We start from the raw sequence: 20,746 nt of genomic DNA on the forward strand, positions 1-20,746 counted from the left end.
ATCTTTTTCCTAGAACATATAGTAGCCTTCTAAGAGACTTGATTTCCTTCAGCCTCCCCCATCCCAGTCCATTCTCTAACTGATGTCAGAAATGCGTTCTCAAAAGATAAATATCCTTTTGATGTTGTCTATCATTTCTATGAAGTCAAAACTCTTTAGTATGACATTCATGATATGACTCTTGCCTATGTATCAATCTTAGCCCCTAAGACAGTTTCAGGGATTATGTAGAACCAGCATATAGTTCCCCAAATGTGTCATGTCTTTGTATTTTCTATTCCTTTTGCCTGGGATGTTGTACTCTTCCAGACCTAGCCATTCTTTTCTAAGTAACCTGGCAGATTTTTATTTCTTCCTAAAGAATTATACTATCTGGAGGGCAATTTTGCTTCATCCCCTTGCAGACTTAGGTTTTCCTATCCTGTTCAACTCCATTAAAGGTCCTCACAGGTTTTTTAACTGTGCATCCAAATGTATTTACCTCATGTTTTCTTGATGTCAGTGCCTATGCTTTATTTATCTTTACACTTCCAATTTTTAGCCCAAGAACTTCCAGATAACAAATTTTTTAAAAAGGAAAAAAAAATCCGTTGAATGCATTAATAGTTCTTCTTTATAAAAGTTGCAATGTTTAATCTTAGTAAGGTTTAAAATATACTTAACACATTTTTTTCTTCAAACTCATAAAGTACTAAAATTTTATTGTAATAGATGCCATTTATTAAATGCCTATTTCATATCAGGGACTTTGCTATGCACCTTAAAAAAAAACTATAGTGAAAAATGTCCAGCTACACAAAATCAAAAAGAACAGTGTAATGAGCCTCCAAAACCCATCATCAAATTCAGTATTGACAAGATCTTGCCACTCTTTATCAATCTTGTGAATCGAATATGGCTGAAGTGACCGAGCACGCACGTTGTTGTCATTGTTGCTGAAGTAATTTAAAATTCTTTTCCTTCTACCCCTACATATGTCAGTATGCATCTCTAAAATATACAGACACATTCTTGTATAGCTACAATGCCAGTGTCACACCTAACAAACTTAGCAATTATTGCTTGAAATCATCTAATTCCTCATCTTATTCAATTTCCTCCCAACTGTTTAGTGTCTTTTTAGAGGTAACTTTTTCTGAATTAGGTTCACCATTCCATTTGGTAGTTAGGTCTTTTAAGTCTCTCTTAGGAGTTGTTCCTCCAATTGCTTTTTGTTTTTCAGGCCCTTAACTGGTTGTTGTCAGCTGTCCTCTAGAATATTTCATAACCTGGATCATTTTCTATGCTTGTTGTCCTCATGTTGTCATTTAATTTGTTCCTCTAACCTTCTGTTTCCTATCAATTTGAAGTTGGGGCTAAATGCTTGATTAAATGGGCTTCCCTTGTGGCTCAGCTGGTAGAGAATCCACCTGCAATGCAGGAGACCTGGGTTTGATCCCTGGGTTGAGAAGATCCCCTGGACAAGGGAAAGGCTATCCACTCCCGTATTCTGACCTGGACACTTCCATGGACTATATAGTCCATGGGGTTGCAAAGAGTCTGACATAACTGATCATGTTCAAATTATTTTTGTATATAGACATTTTCTTCATCCTATTTTATGGTTGTATTGATGGATTAGAGCCCTAGTAGTGCGACTGAGTGACTTCACTTTCACTTTTCACTTTCATGCATTGGAGAGTCAGACATGACTGAAGCGACTTAGCAGCAGCAGTAGCAGTGAGACTTAAGGGTCAAAGGGCAGATGCGTGTGTAATTTTTCTAGACATTGTCAAATCCCTATCCAGAAGGTGTTTAATTTTGCATTCCCACAGTTTTTGAGAGTACCTGTTTCCCTGTAGTATTGTCAAAAAATATGTTGCCTACCTTGGATTTTTGCCAATCTGGTGTGTGAAATATAACATTTGCTTTTCTTTTTATGAGTTGTTTCTTCTGTTAATTGCCCATTCCTTGTTCGTTTTTTGATTTGGTTGTTGGTTATTCCCTTTTAATTTTCAGGAGCTCCTAATATATTAGCCATTGTGTGTTAAATTGCAACATTTGCCTTCTGATTTTTATATTTTTGTATCATACAGAAAATTTTTTTAAAGTGTGTGTATGTATATGTGTAGTTGAATTATCAATTGTTTGTTGTTTCTGGATTTTGAGTCATAATTAGTGAAGTTCCATTTGTTGTCTATTTATGTGCTAATACAGCACATAAATAAAATATTATGTTTTACTATATGGTAAGGCTAGCACCCCTCCTATGTTGCTCTTACAGGGTCTTCTTGATCATTCATGCTTAATTGTTTTATAATTAAGTTTATTTTACAAATAAAGAAATGAACACTTCCATAGAAGTTCTATGGCCATGGCAGTATGGAGAAAAGTAAAAAAAATAATAATTGTTCATAATGATTCCTTCATACCTTGTCTTCATATGAAAGTTAATTGTAGCAATCTTTTTGCAACTGAAACTGTTTCAGAAGGATACATAATTAGAAGGAAGAGAGGCAGAGTATATTGGAAACATTCATTTCAATCAGTGCTTCCCAAAGTGTGGCTGTGGAACTCGGGCTAAATGTTTAGCACAAAACAAAGCAGTGGCCTTCTACTGACATAGTAATCATTATTTTCCTCACTGCTCTGTATTCACAGTAAAAAAAAAAAAAAAAAAAGTTGGTTTCACTGAAGAATATCCTTGTTAAAACAGTAAAAATTAGGCATTTTATTAAATCTTGACCATGAAATGCTTAATCATTTTCAAAATGGGGAGTATATACATAAAGATCTTCTCCATGCCAAAGTATGGTGGTTGTCTTGAGAAAACGCAGCTGTGTGACTGAGTTGTGAGCCAAACTAGTCTCTTTTTATTGAACACTATTTTATATGAAAAAATGACTGACTGATAGTTATGGTTATTCAGATGGGTATTTGGCAGACATTTCTACAAAAATAAGCAAAGTGAATCCATCACTTCCAGGAAAACAACCAATAGGATTTACTGCCAAAATAAAATTTGGACTTTGAGGAGAAAACAGTTTTGGAAAACTGGTATCCTCTACCATGAGCTTGTCCATTTCTCAAAGCTTAAAGATTTTTCTGATATGAACAGTGGTGACATTAACGTATTTTATTTTAAATAATATATTCAATGTATGAACATTTGGAAAGCCTGCCAAAGTCAGTGATCCAATATTTTCTTTTTTTTTTAATATAAATTTATTTAATTAGAGGCTAATTACTTTATTGTAGTGGTTTTGCCATACATTGACATGAATCCGCCATGGTATACATGTGTTCCCCATCCTGAACCCCCCGCCCCCACCTCCCTGATCCAATATTTTCTAAATGGCTAATCAGATCAGATCAGTCGCTCAGTCGTGTCCGACTCTTTGCGACCCCATGAATCGCAGCACGCCAGGCCTCCCTGTCCCTCACCAACTCCCGGATCGATCTCTTCAAAGTATAAGATAAACCAATGGATTTTAATGTAACAAAGTAAGATGATTACTGATGTGGTTTCAGATTCCACATTCCAACAAACTTAAAAGCTACTATTTGTCAAGTCTTAATGTAGTATCATAGAATATCCAAAATTATCTTAAAAGGTTTTTAAAATACTTTTGTGAAGCTGAGTCTTCTTCATGCTATAAAACATATAGAAACAGATTGAATATAGAATTAGATGTAAGAATCCAGTTGTCTTTAATTAAGCCAGATATTTGTGCAAATGTTTAATTATGTTACTCAGTAAAATTTTTGTTTTGATTTGGAAATTATAGTTTCAAAAAATTCATTTCTGTTAATATATAATGGATTTATTCTATTTTTATTCTTAAATGAATTAAGTATTTACATTTTTCTTTGATTTAATTTCTAGTATAATAATTACTGATAGATATCACTCACATTGGGCTTCCCTGGTGGCTCAGTGGTAAAGAATATACCTGCCAATGCTGGAAACACAGGTTCGATCCCTGGGTCAGGAAGATCCCCTGGAGAAAGAAGTGGCAACCCACCTCCAGTACTCTTGCCTGGGAAATCCCATGGACAGAGGAGCCTGGCAGGCTACAATTGATGGGGTTGCAAAAACAGTCAGACAAAAGTTAGCAACTACAACAAAACAAGAAAAAAAATCACATTAATAAAAGCTTTGGGGATCAATAATTTTTGGAATATAAAGAGTTTCTAATATCAAAAATTTTGTGAACCATCTATGTACATGAACATAATAAGTCATGTTTTAATTTTGATTACAATGGGTTTTAAGTTTACCTGTATACATTAAAACACAGCTTTAAAGTTTTTTTACAATTTCTCTAAGCTGATCAAGTGACCTTTATTTTGTTAATCATTGTGTTTTGAAAAAACTGGAAACTATCATGTCATTCTGTTTCATTAGAATAACTTAGAAGACCTTTTGATTTTGTTACAACTTGGGTAGTAGATGCTAAGTACAGAGGTTTGACTTAAAGCCCTGCTTTTCTTTCATACACCAGGTAGCTACGTTCACAGCATATTTTTTTATTTCTCTAAAAGGCTATCAGCCATATACTGAGTAATATTAGAATGTTCTGTAACTGTTGTTCAGTCGTATTGGACTCTTTCCATGGCCCCAGGGACTGCAGCATGCCAGGCTTCCCTGTCCTTCACCATCTCACAGAGTTTGCTCAAATTCATGTCCATTGAGTCAGTGATGGCATCCAACCATCTCATTCTCTGTTGCCCCCTTCTCCTCTTGCCCTCAATCTTTCCCAGCATCAGGGTCTTTTCTAATGAGTTGGCTCTTTGCATCAAGTAGTCAAAGTATTGGAGCTTCAGCATCAGTCCTTCCAATGAACATTCAGGGTTGATTTCCTTTAGGATGGACTGGTTTGATCTCTTTACTGTCCAAGGGACTCTGTAACTGTAATTGTTTCTAATAGGAATCTTGATTTCAAAAGTTTCCATTTTTTATTTCTTTTAATCTAATTGGGACATAATTTTAATAGGTAAAACTTTCTAAAATTAAAGCCAAGTTTTTACTACTGCACAATCAACCTCAGTGAAGTCGCTCAGTCGTGTCCGAGTCTTTGCGGCCCCATGGACTGTATTTTCCAGGCAAGAGTACTGGAGTGGGTTGCCATTTCCTTCTCCAGGGGATCTTCCCAACCCAGGGATCGAACCCTGGTCTCCCGCATCACAGGCAGACGCTTTAACTTCTGAGCTACCAGCAAAACCTACACAATAGACAACATTAAAAACTGTATAAAAGTAAAGCAGTTCTTAATACTTCATGGGGAGCAATTTTATAATCAGTGGTAGAAAAGTGTATTATCTATATGTTATTAGGGAAGCACTGAATTAAGTAGTTATTATGGACTTTGTCTCAGGTGCAGAGTTTTCTGTACCTGAGAGAAATCTCATTTTCGGGGTACTTAGCCCAAAATTTTAATATATTCAACAAGTATATTTTGTCATTCTGCATCTCTAAAGAAAGTGTTTAACACTTAAAAGGTTGTATAGGAGCCTTTGTTGCTCAAGATCAGTGTCAAGGCATGAAGTATCATTACTGATTTTTAAGAAGGTAGCACAAAGTACAGGAAATTGCATGTACTGCTTGTTTTAATAACACTAGAAGATAAACAGAGAAAAGGGAATATTTGTCACATAGGGAACCCAGATGATACAAGGAAGGTCATAGATTGATGTCTAGGACTGTGGTTATTAATTTAATTTATTGGTATGTCTCAATAAGAGTACAGAGAACTGCCTCAAGTCCACAGGATACTCTTCCCCATTGAAGGAAGGAAAAGGGATGGAAGAGCCTGTACCAGACTTCTGTCTCCTCAGTTCAACTCATCATATGCATGAGGTCTACTATTTTCATGTTGCTGTGCTATAAAGGTACAGATACTGTGCTAGAAATTGATCCTGCTGTTTAAGGTATTTATGGTCTGAAGAAAGTGATAAGATAATGATATACTTCAGTAGCTCTAAGAGAGAGAAAAACTAAATAGAATTGTGAACCTTAAGAAGAATCATTTTAATTTCCTAGAAGAACTTGGGAGTTGGTGTGAGTGGAGGAAGACCCAAGGAGTTGGTGTTAGAGCTGGGTCTTAAAGGAAGAATAGGTAGTATTTCAATAGACATCAAAAAGGCAGGACAGCGCCTGGAAATACTGGTTCAAATGTCTAAATTCTGCACAACACAGAAAAGATCTGCCACGTTAGAACTCCCAAGTTTTCGTTGACAAGTGAATCTAGCTTGATTTATGCTACTCTGTGGTGTATTACATGGAAAGTGGGAAAGTAGGTGCGCTCATTGCTGCTTATTACCTCTGGATGGCACTGGACTTGAACTTGACTTTAGGTTTACTGTTTAAAGGAGTAGCTAATGTGGCCTTATGTGAATCTTTAAAAAATGGAACTGAAGTTTACCTGACACCATACTCCATACTAAAGTTGATGTACTCCAAAATGAACAAGGTACTGTCCCAGTCCACTCGCACCTGACAGTTTACTAGGGGGAAGAAGGAGGTAGAGAAGCTGACAAGTGCACTCCTTTTAGTGGGAATGTTTTGAGATTGGAAGTTAGAAATCTTAATTAGTGTGTGTTGTTGAAGAAAGCTGAAATTGATGCTCTTAGTTACAAGATCTTTTTTGCAGTGTTCCTCAAATGATCGTACCCAGCGGTAGAGCTCTTGCAGAAAGGGCTTGGTTGCTTTGGTTTTAAGAGCTCAGTTAAAAAGGGGAACCGAAGTCTCAGACCTTTAGAAGGCAACAGGATTCCCCACTTATGAAGGGGAATTTTCAGTGCTCTTTGGATCCTCAGCGAATATTTGCCACACCCTGTGTTCGGAGCTGGGCTCCTGATGCTCCTGGGGTCCCTATTACACTCAGGCTCCAAGGACTAGAAGAGATGTTGTGTAATTTGCAAGATTCTTGCCTCTGATGGTATTACAATTTTCTGCTTCCCAATCTTCTATCACTAAATGACCTTAGGTCTCAGTTACTTATTACAATACATATTTTAATTGTATTGATGGTCAATTCATATTTTAATCTAGAGTAAGAGAAGTAATAATTTTATAATCTTTTAGGCCATTTTGGAATAATGGGAAATAATGTATATTCAGGTAATGGCAGACATTTAAATATGAGTTTACTATAAAATTACACATCTATGACAAACTAATTTAAAACCCATGCTTTTCTCATTTAGGGATAGAGAGTTTTTAGAACATCTCTGTGTTCCTTTCCATTTGTCCGTTCCTTCTGAAATGTGTAATGTCATCAATTTCTATAAACCCAGTCTTTATTTCTGTAATTGTCTGCCAGGAAATAAGATGACATCAGTATTATTTCAAAGCGTTGAGCCACCTTCCCATCTCTGTCCTTTTTGCAGTGGTTTCTGCCAAAATGGAACATCTAAAAAGGAGAGGAGAGTCAACAACTGTAATTTACTGTTTGTATTGATAATTTCAGTTACTTTTCTTACAGTCACACTTAAAATGTTTGTTTGAGCATGCTTTTTATACTTAAGATATTTTGTCATTGCAGTGTGTTAAATTTTTTTTGAAGCTATTAAACTATCTTCTAAGGATGCCCTTAAAAATCTTCAAAAATTGAGGGATTAGTATGTTCAGTGGAATCAAAAATTTCTGCTTTGCCAGAATTGTTTATATGTTAAACACATTTTTTTAACCTCTTCAAGTGTCTATATGTAAAGTTAATTACACACATTATTCTCAGTATTATTCTCTCCTATAAATATAAATTCAAGAATAGATAGAATTTGTATGTTTTTCTTTTACATTTTAATGGATAGAATTTGTGGTTTGGTTTTCTTTTTCTTTTTTTTTTTTTTTTGCTTTTCCATTTTTTAATGAAATATACTCAAGAAGAAAAATGTAAAAATTAAATTGAATAATTTATTTTAAAGATACTTAGTAGCTTAAAATGCAGCAATTAGTTCTCTTTAACAGTTAGCCTCTTAGGGGCAAGTTATTTGCTGATTACCTCTGCTGCTGCTGCTGCTATGTCGCTTCAGTTGTGTCTGACTCTGTGCAATCCCATAGACAGCAGCCACCAGGCTCCCCCATCCCTGGAATTCGCCAGGCCTGAACACTGGAGTGGGTAGCCATTTCCTTCTCCAATGCATGAAAGTGAAGTCACTCAGTCATGTCCGACTCTTAGCAACCCCATGGACTGCAGCCTACCAGGCTCCTCCATTCATGGGATTTTCCAGGCAAGAGTACTGGAGTGGGGTGCCACTGCCTTCTCTGGTTGATTACCTCTAAAGACTCATAATTTTAAGAATTTGTAACTTTCACATATCTTAATTTTCTAGTGGGATTAATTTACATAAAGTGATCTAGTAAATTACCTAACAGAAAAGTGTCAGAATAAGCAATTTTTAAAATACAATTCATGTTTATGCTATTGGTCTTTTGTTTTCCAGTAGATAATTACTTAATAGGCATAATTTCAGCTGATGAATTTCAAGCATAACTTCTTTCAGTTATAACATATCTGAAAAAAGATAAAGTTTTGTACCACTCTTGAGATCATAACCTTTGTAAAATAATCTCTTAGGACACATGACACTGATATATAAAAAGTATGAGTTCTTATTTTTTTAACTAGTTTTTCTCTTGATTGAAATTGTAGGATTTTATGGAAAAAATTTTAAGCAAATTCTGTGAATGTTGTCTTAAGATATTTGAAGGAAAATCAATTAAATTTACTACTGTCTAAAGTTTCTTATATATTTTATACCTCCTTTTATTTTAATAAGTCAACATACTGGAGAATTTCCTTTCTTCTTTTTAAGTTAGTGATTTGAAAATTGTCATCAAATTGAGACTCTGAATGGTATCTGCAAACTTTTCTGCCATTGTGATTAATTTGTTGGTGTTTTGGTTTTCCAGTCTTACTATCCAAATCAAATTTTTATTTCTATGAAGTTACCTTGCTGCTACTGCTAAGTCACTTCAGTCATGTCCGACTCTGTGTGACCCCATGGATGGCAGCCCACCAGGCTCCCCCATCCCTGGGATTCTCCAGGCAAGAACACTGGAGTGGGTTGCCATTTCCTTCTCCAATGCATGAAAGTGAAAAGTGAAAGTGAAGTCGCTCAGTCATGTCTGACTCTTAGCAACCCTATGGACTGCAGCCTACCAGACTCCTCCGTCCATGGGATTTTCCAGGCAAGAGTACTGGAGTGGGGTGCCATTGCCTTCTCCGATGAAGTTACCTTAATACTCGTTTATTCTGCTTGTGTTCATTCCTGAATTTTTAACCATTTTGTATCTTTACATTATCTGAGTAGCTGAAACCAAGACTAATCAATGCTATGGAGCCATGCTGTGCCATAGAACCTTTGGCAATGATAGAAGAATTCAGCTTGGTACCCACATGTGGCTGTTATATACTTTACATGTGGCTAGTGCAATCAAGACACTTAGTTTTTATCTCCTATTTAATGTTAATCAAGTTAAATTTGGGTTTCTCTGGTGGCTCAGATGGTAAACAATCTACCTGCTATGCAGGAGACCAGAGTTCAGTCCATGGGTTGGGAAGATCTCCTGGAGAAGAGAATGGCAACCTACTCCAATGTTCTTGCCTGGAGAACTCCATGGACAGAAGAGCCTGGTGGGCTATACTCCATGGGGTCACAAAGAGTCGGACACAACTGAGCAATTAACGCAACAACAAACTTAAATTTAAATAGCCACATATGGCTAAGGGATACTGTAATAGACAGTACAGATAACAAACAAACAAACCCGGACTTGATTTTTTGTTTTATTTTTACACAGTTATTAAACAAGATTTATGACTTAAAGTTCATTGTGTAAGATTCACTACTATGATCAAAGTCATTTATTCCCTAGGACAGGATATTAGCTTTATATTTAAGAAAGGAAAACTTCGCAATATTATTACTCAAAATTAGTGCAACTGCAAGTTATTTTCACTTCTAATATAGACCAACCCTGGAATTCTTCTATTAGAGTAGTGTATGTTGAGAAAGTATATCACAGCTGTTCTAGTTTGGTGTGTTTTATTTTGTTTTAGGGAAAATTGATAGAATAAAAGTGGAATCTTCTTTTGTATTGCACTTTGTGTTTTTGGTTTTGGGGGGTTTTTTTTAAGTGTTATCTCCTCAAAAGCTAGGGCCTAGAATTGACATGACTCTCAGTTGTGAGGGGGAAATAATTCTTAGCATGAGAGACACTCTTACAGTTGAGATGGAGCTGGGGAAAGGAGAGCTGAAAGATACTGTTGGGAAAAGGCAATTATCAGATTTAGCGACTAACTAAATGCAGATTCCTAAGATAAAGGGTCGAGGATAACTCTGTAAATCAGAGCCAGGGTTACTGGTATTGTGTGGTGATTTTATAACTTAAAGAGGAAAGTAAGGACCAGCTGGTTTATGGTAGGAGACTGGTTTTAAACATGTTAATTTTAAGGTTCCAGCATGTCACAGGCAGCTCAAAATGGCCCAGGTCCGATGGAAGGGCAGAGCAGTGCTAACTCGAGCTCTTTAGCAAAGGTGCAGGAGTCTGTTACAGGGCCTGCTTGCTTTTCATATCACATACCCTTCTCTCTCCTTTACCCACTCCACCCTTCTCCCACCAGTATGGTGAGGCTCACACAGTCCAGCAGAGTTTTGTTTGTATCAGGAAAATGGAAGCCATGGATCAGAATACTCACTTGAGAGAATGAATGCTGATGAAGGAGATGCAGGGAATGTCTAGGGAGAGGGTACAAGTGGTGAAAGAAATTGGAGGATTTCCTGGCTTCAGAGCCAGGAAAGCCAAACTAGGGGAGAGTTGCCTAGCAAAAGGCAGATCTGAGTTTTGCACAGAGGCAAGAAGGCTGGAGATCACAGAGGTAGCATCTCAGCTGGGATCTGAAGAGTGTGAAGAGCTGCCCTTCAGTGGGTGTGAAGTTTCAGTTATGCTAGATGACAAAGTCCTAGACATCTGTTACACAATGTTGTGCTTATAGTTAACAGTAATGTACTGTACAGTAATTACTATAATTTGTTAGGTGGGTAGAGCTCATGTTATATATTTTTTACCGTAAGTTTTAAAAGGGGAAAAGACAAAGTCCTTGATACTTTTCTGCAGACTGTACTATGTGCAGACATTGAGACAAAAGATTCTTAGAACTGGCTGATTTTTTTTTTTTTTTCTTTTCCCAAATTGCTTCTGTTTGAATTCACTCTCGATATGGTTGAGAGCATTTCTGCAATTAGATTAAAATGCTTGGTTATGGGATTGAGTAGGTGTGACCATCAAACCAATAACTCTGCAGAGGAGTCATTTAACATTTCAAAAGGCATTAAGATGCCTGAAGATGTGATTTCACAAAAATCAGATGTAGTCTTGAGTAGCATGTCTGTGATGGTGGAGCCTTGTCCAATGGCGATACTTCCACAGACTGTGCAGTCAGAGTCAGAGCTACAGGTGTTGTTGGGCACTTGAAATGTGACCAGTGTGATTGAGCAACTGGACTTTGAATTATATTTAATTTTAATGAATTTAAATATAGTCACATGTGGCTGATGGCTACTGTATAAGGCAACCCAGGTCTAGAGACTTCAGGAAAGTTAATCAGAGCATAAGTAAAGTAGGAACCCAGTTCTTGGGTATTTTGGATTTGAAATGAAAGATGAGGAAAGGTTTTACAAAGTATTACTGGAGATGAGAACTCCAGCTTATGGTTGTAAATGGAATCTTTTGGATATGGTATTGAGAAAATGGAGTATTTCCTGCCATATCAGTAAAAAAGGATGTCAGGGTCATCAGTGATTTCATCTCTCCAAATGTGAATTTCTGAGCCCTGAGGGCACCCAGGAATCTGAAGTGATCTGGCAGCCCTGGCTGCAGCCACTCCCTGTGGTGAGCACAGAAGCTCAGATGTAAAAAAATGCAGCATACTGGCCCAGAGAGCTGAGATGCATATGAAAGGAATGATGTCAGTGAGCCCAGGCTCTTGCATCTTCCCATATGTATAAAAACGCTAAATTCCTTGACTTGAGGTATCTGGTTTTCTTTAATTCACAAAAATACTTTCGATGTTCAGACCTGCCCTTTGTTGCAAACTTCTATATAACCTGACTCCTCCCCCTGCCTCCTTGGAGCAGTTCTCTCAGGGTTACTTGAGATGCTGCCTCCTGGGCTTAAGTCCTAAAAATTTCCATCAAATAAAACATAACTCTCAACTTTTTACCAACTGAGCTACAAAGTGAAATCACTCAGTCGCATCCAACTCTTTGGACCCCATGGACTGTAGGCTGCCAGGCTCCTCCATCCATGGGATTTTCCAGGCAACAATACTGGAGTGGACTGCCATACCCTCCTCCAAGGGATCTTCCCCACCCAGGGATTGAACCTTGGTCAGGAAGATCCTCTGGAGAAGGAAATGGCAACCCACTCCAGTACTCTTGCCTGGAAAATCCCATGGACAGAGGAGCATGGTAGGCTCCTACAGTCCATGGGGTCACAAAGACTCAGACATGACTGAGAGACTTCACTCACTCACTCAACTTTTAGGTCGTGACTGTTTTTTAAGTCAGCAGTACTATCCTACTTCTTTTGTGTTTTATTTTATCAACTTTAAAAACATATAGAGATAGAAAGTAGGTGGGGAATAAATGTTCAGTAAAAGAATTTTAAGGAGAATTTATAAACTGCCTTGATCATTGAAAGAACTTTTCCACCTTCATATAAATATACAAAGCAGTTAACTGAGAGGACAGTAGTATCCTCACCAGAAAAGATGCTTCTTCTACAGAAGCAGGAAGTAGGCTGATTCTTTCAATTGTGACACCATTTTAAAACTATAACTGAAGAAGTCTACATGTTGGTATAATTTTAAAATGTTAGTTTTCCCTTCTCTTCAGTGGGCTTCCCTGGTGATTCAAGACAGTTAAGGATCTTCCTGCAATGCGGGTGACCTGGGTTCAATCCCTGAGTTGGGACCATCCCCTGGAGAAGGGAACAGCTACCCACTCCAGTATTCTGGCCTGGAGAATTCCATGAACTGTAGTCCATAGGGTTGCAAAGAGTCAGACACAACTAAGCAACTCTCACTTTTCAGTGTATAAATAGCTCTCTTAGGTGAGGCCACATCATCTCTCCCCTCGGCTATTGCAGTAGCTTCCTAGCTGGGGGTTTGTTTGTTTGTTTCTTTTGGGGTATTTTTGTTTGTTTGTTTGTTTTCCCCCCCTCTGGAGTGACTGTATCACACCAAGAATTGTATTATTAAAAACAGAGATCTGACCCACAACTCTGCTTAGGGAATTTTTATCTGAACTATGTATACACTTGCTTCCCTGGTGGCTCAGTGGTAAAGAATCCACCTGCCAATGCAGGAGACGAGGGTTCATCCCTGGATTGGGAAGATCCCCTAGAGGAGGGCATGGCAACTCACGCCAGTATTCTTGCCTGGGGAATCCCATAGGGAGAGGGGCCTGGCGGGCCACAGTCCATGGGTTGCAAGAGTCAGACATAGCTTAGTGACTAAGTCACCACCAGTACCGTGTATACAATTAAAAGTTTCAAAAACATTTTTTGAAGGCTGTTTTTCACTTTTGAAGTTAGTGAGTTAAGTGAACATTTTCTCAACTGATGGAAATAAAATTGGTAAAACATATTGGTAGTATGCAACAAGAACTTTATAGCATATTGGTAGTATGCAACAAGAACTTTATAAAGATTTATAACCCAAACCCCAGTAAACCCACATCTGGGAATCTTTCTAAAGAAACCATCTTAAATACCACAAAATATGCCCCCAAGTCTCTTTATACAAAGATATTCACCATAGCGCTATTTACAATAATGAAACTGTACATACACCAATATAAACTATACACCAACATAAACCATGGTGGTTTAGTGGCTAAGTTGTGTCTAACTCTTGTGACCCCATGGACTAGAACCCACCAGGGTCCTCTGTTCCTGGGATTTTCCAGGTAAGAATACTAGAATGGGTTGCCATTCCCTTCTCCAGGGGATCTTCCTGACCCAGGTATAGAACCCACATTTCCTGTGTCTCCGGCATCACAGGCAGATTCTTTATTTGCTGAGCCATTGGGGAAGCAAATGACTAAGTAAATGATAATTCATAAAATGATGTGCTCCCATACCGCTTTGTATATGCATATACAAACTATGATATAGTTAATGCATTTCTGCCAGTCTACTACTTTTTCATGTCCCCACTGTACTTCAGTTCAGTCACTCAGTTGTGTCCAACTCTTTGTGACCCCATGGACTGCAGCACTCCAGGCTTCCCTGTCCATCGCCAACTCCCAGAGCTTACTCAAACTCATGTCCATCGAGTCAGTAATGCCATCCAACCATCTCATCCTCTGTCGTCCCCTTCTCCTCCCACCTTCAGTCTTTCCCAGCATCAGGATCTTTTCCAGTGAGTCAGTTCTTCTCATCAGGTTGCCAAAGTATTGGAGTTTCAGCTTCAGCATCAGTCCTTCCAATGAATATTCAGGACTGATTTCCTTTAGGATGGACTGGTTGTATCTCTTTGCAGTCCAAGGGAATCTCAAGAGTCTTCTCCAACGCCACAGTTCAAAAGCATCAGTTCTTTGGCTGTACTTAGCACATTGTGAATGCTCAGTGAATATCTGCTGGATAAATGAACAAATGAGCGTTGACACAAATGAAATCATTATCAGTTGCTTCTTATCAACTGGTTAAAATTAACATGTTATATTCTTTTAAGTATAGAAGTATGCAGTTCCACTTATAATGAAAATGTATTTCACATTTAAACCTTGGCCAATCCAGAAAATATTTTTGTAGGCAAAATAACTATTTCAGACCTTTAAAGATAAATCAGTTGATAAATATATCAAGTAATGATTTTTAAAAATAAATCATATTAGTAATAAATCATTCTCTATCTCCAAAGTCCCTTTGTACACTTTTAGTTTATTTTTCTCTCCCCATATTTTCTCTGAATTTCATGTATTTTTTGAAATAAATATATATAAAAGACTCCACTTATCTCCCTATTGACATTTTTCCCCTCAAACCTGTGATCTGTCTTCACAATCAGTTCCTCTAACTGCTTTGTTTATTTGAAGTGATCAGTTGTCAAGGAAATTGCCTTTCACATATTGGGGCCTTAGGCTGTGTTATATAGAGAGTATTCAAATTTTCATTTCCTATAATTTACTAAGACTAGCAAGGAGAAGTCTGTCATTTTCTTCTAAATTAGTTTTCTAGGTAAACCCAGATGATGGTTGATGCAGGCAAGAAATACTAATATTAGAAATTCTAAATTGTTTCTTTTGACATGGAATCTTCTAATGTACTTCACCAGCAGATTGAGATCTCTTTGTCATCCCTTCACAAATATAACCTAGATGATTAGTTCTTCCTAAAGCACTAGCAGTTTAAGATGATCATTATTTAATATATTTATCTCAGTAGCACCCTGAAAATTGTTGGAAATTGTGTGCCAGACTTCTGAGGGGTAGGGCCCATGTCCATCTTGCTCACCCTGTATCTTGAGGCTACCACAGTATCTGGTTCGGTTCTCAAAAGATTGTTGAATACTTGACTGCTTCCTAATGAAGTAAGGGATTCAAATACTTTTTTGTGTTTGGTAGGCTCTTGGATTGTAAGGAACAAAAAAGATTCAGGCTACCTTGCGGAGAAAGAAATAGGGAAAAAGGGAGCGGAGAGAAGGGCAAGCTCAATGTTAACACTCCTTTCCAGGAGACGTCTGTTCCCCTGTTCTTCAGTTTCTCACTCAGTCTTTATAATATTCATAAACCATAGCAGAGCCGCTGTTTTTATATTACGACTTTGGAGGGCTTCTATTTCATAAACTTATTACTTTTATTATAGAAAATCAAGTGGCTGTTCCTCCTGTCTCTTCTCCTTGGTAAGAAGGATTTCAAAACCAGAGAGCCTGCCTCTGACTCTTCTTGCTCTTCCTTATACCTACAGAGGAGGAAGTTTGTTCCTGATGGGAATTTTTCTGACTCATAGATGAATGTACTTAAATGGGGACACAAAAACAATATTTTTAAAAAGTTAAAATGAACACAGACATGCCATTGGTGATCTGGCAGTTTTTACTACTAAGTAGAATAGCGATAGAACAATAAACATTATTATAGTCTCCATTTCTCAGTGAAATTAACCTCTACTTCTCCATGTTTTACATTGTTCTTACCCAAACCTTCAGAGGTTTATATTAGATATGCTTATTCCTATTTTATTCAGAAAGAAAAACAGAAATCAGACCATTGCTTTAGGAGGTTGTGTGTAATACTCTTAGAATCCAACTTTTCCTTTAGCTTTCAAATTGAGGTTCAACAGTATGCTAGTATACTGTTAGATATGATTTTTTTATGGAGGCTGATGGTTTCCAGTCATGTCAAATATGGGCTAAAAAATCTCTGGTGCTATCGAGTACGACTGAGGGAAATAACATTTGAGGAGCCTGCCTGTGTGCCCAGCACCATGGTAGGAGCCTGTCTGTCTCGTTATCTTGTTCATGCAATGACCCCATAGTTTATTTGCTGTTGTTGTTGTTATTGTCGTTGTTTGTTATGGGGCCAGAGGGGGCGGAATCCAAGACCTAATACTTTGAGTTTACATAATTCTATTTACTTATTCCATTTATTTTATACTTTAGCAATTTATACCAATTTAACTTTTCATAGAAAGTCATCATTAATGCATAAAACTTTTCTTTTAAAAACAGGACAAAAGAATCAGAGTATCTCAACCCTTGACAAGAGGACCAAGTGCCTTTATTCCAGAGAAGGAAGTAAGTCAATCTGTCTTAATATATATAAAGTGATTTTTAAAATAACTCAATTGTGTCAAAGAATATCTACATTTTTTAATATGGAAGTAAACATGTATTTTGCTCTTATTCTTATTTGTCAGAAAACCACAGAAGTATTTTCTTTTCAACTTCACTTGAAAGATTGTATGTGTAATAATCATCTTATTTGGAGTTAGACAGTACTGCAAGTTTAGAAAAATATAAATTTTACCATATTTGATTTCAAATATAGCATTTCTGAACAAAGCTGCTAACAGTAATAAAACTTAATATTATCATGTAGGTTTAAGGTTTTAAAATGGCCAGTGTTTCATGGTGATTATAGGTTACATAAATGTTAAGAAAAGACATTTTTAAGTGAAAAAGTAAGCTTCCCAACTAAATCTATTGAAGAAAACATGATATTCAGTTCAGTTCGGTCGCTCAGTCGTGTCCGAATATTTGCTTCCCCATGAACCACAGCACACCAGGCCTCCCTGTCGACACATCACCAACTCCGGGAATTTACTCAAACTCATGTCCATCGAGTTGGTGATGCCATCCAGCCATCTCATCCTCTGTCGTCCCCTTCTCCTCCTGCCCCCAGTCCCTCCCAGCATCAGGGTCTTTTCCAGTGAGTCAACTTCACATGAGGTGGCCAAAATATTGGAGTTTCAGCTTTAGCATCAGTCCTTCCAATGAACATCTAGGACTGATCTCCTTTAGGATGGACTGGTTGGACCTCCTTGCAGTCCAAGGGTCTCTCAAGAGTCTTCTCCAACACCACAGTTCAAAAGCATCAATTCTTCAGCACTCAGCTTTCTTTATATTCCAACTCTCACATCCATACATGACCACTGGAAAAACCAGAGCCTTGACTAGACAGACCTTTGTTGGCAAAGTAATAATCACTAGTAATTCATCTTTTCATTTGGTTCTGAGTCTCTGATGAGACAGAATGTCAGAGAATCTCCACTACAAGCTGCACTTTTGATGAAGCTGGGGGAGTCAAGATGATAAATGCAGAAAGAATGTTTGTGAAATGACACAAAAGATATTATAAGAAAATTTGCATGCCTGTTTAGTGGGTATACATCTCTATGAAAGATCACAGCAATGTTTAGGACCTGGAGATTCCTAGCTGCCTGTAACTTATACTTGGGCTAAGAAAAATTTCAGGCCCATTAATTGAGTTTTTCTCTGCTTCAAGGAGTTATTAACTCATATTAACCATGGTTATATATATTGATTTACTATTGATTGCAAAAAGGTATCTTATCTTAAAGCACTAGCATTATTCCTATATTGTTCAGAAATTAGTCAAGATATGTTTGAATACCTATGATGTTTCAGGTATCCCTTAAAGAATGAGTAGAATTTGAATAATAATACATGTCAGGTCGCACTAGAGTCAGCAGTTCCATCATGTTCATTTTGACTTTTTAGTGACCTTGCCATTTCCATGAAACTCCCAAGTTACCTGTAATGTTTCAGGAGCTCAGGGACTGTAGGTAATCATGCATTAGAGAAACTGCTGGGCTTGTCCTGTTTCCCTCATAGAGCACATGGCTGCTCTTAGCAGAGTGATTGCCTAATACATATATAAAGGCTTCCTGAAATGCTGCCATTTACACAGAATGTATTTGGAGACAATCTGGTTTGCAGAAGCAACGGCTGTTTTCAGGCTCTGTTGCATCATACGAATCTATTAATGTCTTTTAGGCATCAGTTAAGCAGAAGAATCTTCTGCTGGAAAGCAAAACAAAACAACAAATATTCTGTCCCTAATTATATAGAGTTTATCATGATCCATTCCATTTTTAACTGTCATCTTGTTTCCCTGTAATTGACAAAATGGGAGGACATGAACAAATGTAAATACATTTGGTTTTATAGTGAGCCAAAGTGGAATTGCCTTTTTTTTACACCATTGTAATTAACATTTCCTCACAATTAACGCTTTTCAAACATTACATTTCCTTTGGGATTAAATTTTCCTCAATCAATAGTGCCTTTGTATAATAAAATCTCAGAAGAGATTGTGAGGCCAGCCCTGAAAAGTAAACAGAGCTTCTTAAGAGCAGTGTGGATCTTTAGAAAGACCACAAGTCTAGATTTGAGGAGACCTAGATTCTAGACCCAGAGAAGGCAATGGCACCCCACTGCAGTACTCTTGCCTGGAAAATCCCATGGACAGAGGAGCCTGGTGGGCTGCAGTCCATGGGGTCACAAAGAGTCGGACACGACTGAGCGACTTCACTTTCACTTTTCACTTTCATGCATTGGAGAAGGAAATGGCAACCCACTCCAGTGTCCTTGCCTGGAGAATCCCAGGGACGGGGGAGCCTGGTGGGCTGCCCTCTGTGGGGTCGCACAGAGTCGGACACGACTGAAGCGACTTAGCAGCAGCAGATTCTAAACCAGGCTCTACTATTAAATAGTTGTATGAGCTGAAATTTAATCTTGAGTCTGTTACCTTATCTAAAATAAGGAACAAATTCTTCGTAAGTCTAGAACTCTAATTCTAAAATGCCAATAAATAAGGAACCAAGCCGAGAAACACACATCTGATGTTCATTGATTCCCACTGAAACAAGTCCTTCCATGGGGTGCTAATAAGCTCTTAACACCTTCAGAAGCCAATTATTGGTATGATGCCCAAGCTGTCATTGTTTATAAACCTGTATGTGAATAATCTATTTTTGAAAAAGTCCTTTTGATTTTCTCAGATGCTGCACGTTCATTTTAATAACTTACCTTGTTTCTAGTAATTAATATGATAGGCTCAGAATGGGAATCTAGTATCCTATTAATTTTTCAATTAACACTTTCCTACAAATTATCCTATTTTTCTTTGTCACCAAAAAAGACTGCAGAAAGCTTTTTTAATGTTGAATAACTAAAACAAGCAAGGGATCAGACTGAAAAATGTCTGTCCTAAGATATAGTCATTAAGTGTGTTCATAGGCTATTGAGAGAAAATTCTAAATGCTTTCCCTCCCCATGAATCAGTGTGACAATAGCCAGGCAAGCAGGCCCTGAAAATTTTTGCCTTATGTGCCTGGCAAAGCAGATGGAAGCTTCTTTTCTCCAACTTCATAGCTGTGTGTATAATGTTTGATAATTTGACATTTGTTGTTTAATAAATTGTGGTCCCAGAGCCAAAAATGAATGGTGCTTTCATTTTCATTTCTGTTTCTAGTATGAAAAACTGCATTATTTCAGTGTCTGTTAATGTCAAAAGGACCTTCATCGTCTTCAGTCATGGAATAATGCATGTAAACCACTGGTGTGTTTACTTCTCAGCCTTGATTTTGTTTTGTGTTTCTTGGTTGAAAGGTTGTCCAGGCAAACACAGTGGATGAACGTACTAACTTTCTTGTGGAAGAATACTCTACATCCGGTCGCTTGGATAACATCACCCAGGTCATGAGCCTGCACACTCAGTACCTGGAGTCCTTCCTGAGGAGCCAGTTCTACATGCTGCGCATGGATGGCCCCCTTCCTCTACCGCACCGGCACTACATCGCCATCATGGTACGCTCACTTCCGGTTCCTGTGTTCACGTGACTTGGTCCTCATTTAGTCCCTCTCACTGCTGGTATTACTTGTGGTGCAGAGCTAAGTATAATCACACGGAAACAACAACTCAAGAAGCTTATGACCTTTTGGATTCCAAATCCACTGGTTACATTTTGAATGTTGTAACTCACATAATATACTGAATTGTTTCTGATTTAATTATTAGTAAAGTTTTCCATGTTTAATCTCATGATTAAAGATGTTTATAGGGTCGAAAGTAATGTTCCTGCTGCTGCTACTGCTGCTAAGTCGCTTCAGTCGTGTCCGACTCTGTGCAACCCCATAGACGGCAGCCCATCAGGCTCCCCCGTCCCTGGGATTCTCCAGGCAAGAACACTGGAGTGGGTTGCCATTTCCTTCTCCAATGCATGAAAGTG

At 37.8% G+C, this 20,746-nt stretch overlaps 1 protein-coding gene across 3 annotated transcripts in view; it reads left to right on the top strand.

Annotated features, from left to right (window-relative positions):
* The window catches only part of SESN3 (sestrin 3), an 80,901-nt gene that overhangs the window by 36,367 nt on the left and 23,788 nt on the right, over nt 1-20,746 (top strand). For all 3 annotated transcript variants that reach the window (XM_059875066.1, XM_024975718.2, XM_024975719.2), the window contains 2 exons: nt 16,722-16,787; nt 20,127-20,324. In XM_059875066.1, the coding sequence (XP_059731049.1) occupies nt 20,217-20,324 (108 nt within the window). In that variant the 5' untranslated portion in view covers nt 16,722-16,787; nt 20,127-20,216. The remainder of the gene's footprint in view (nt 1-16,721; nt 16,788-20,126; nt 20,325-20,746) is intronic.

The sequence above is a fragment of the Bos taurus genome, chromosome 15, assembly GCF_002263795.3.
Source record: "Bos taurus isolate L1 Dominette 01449 registration number 42190680 breed Hereford chromosome 15, ARS-UCD2.0, whole genome shotgun sequence".
NCBI lineage: Eukaryota > Metazoa > Chordata > Mammalia > Artiodactyla > Bovidae > Bos > Bos taurus.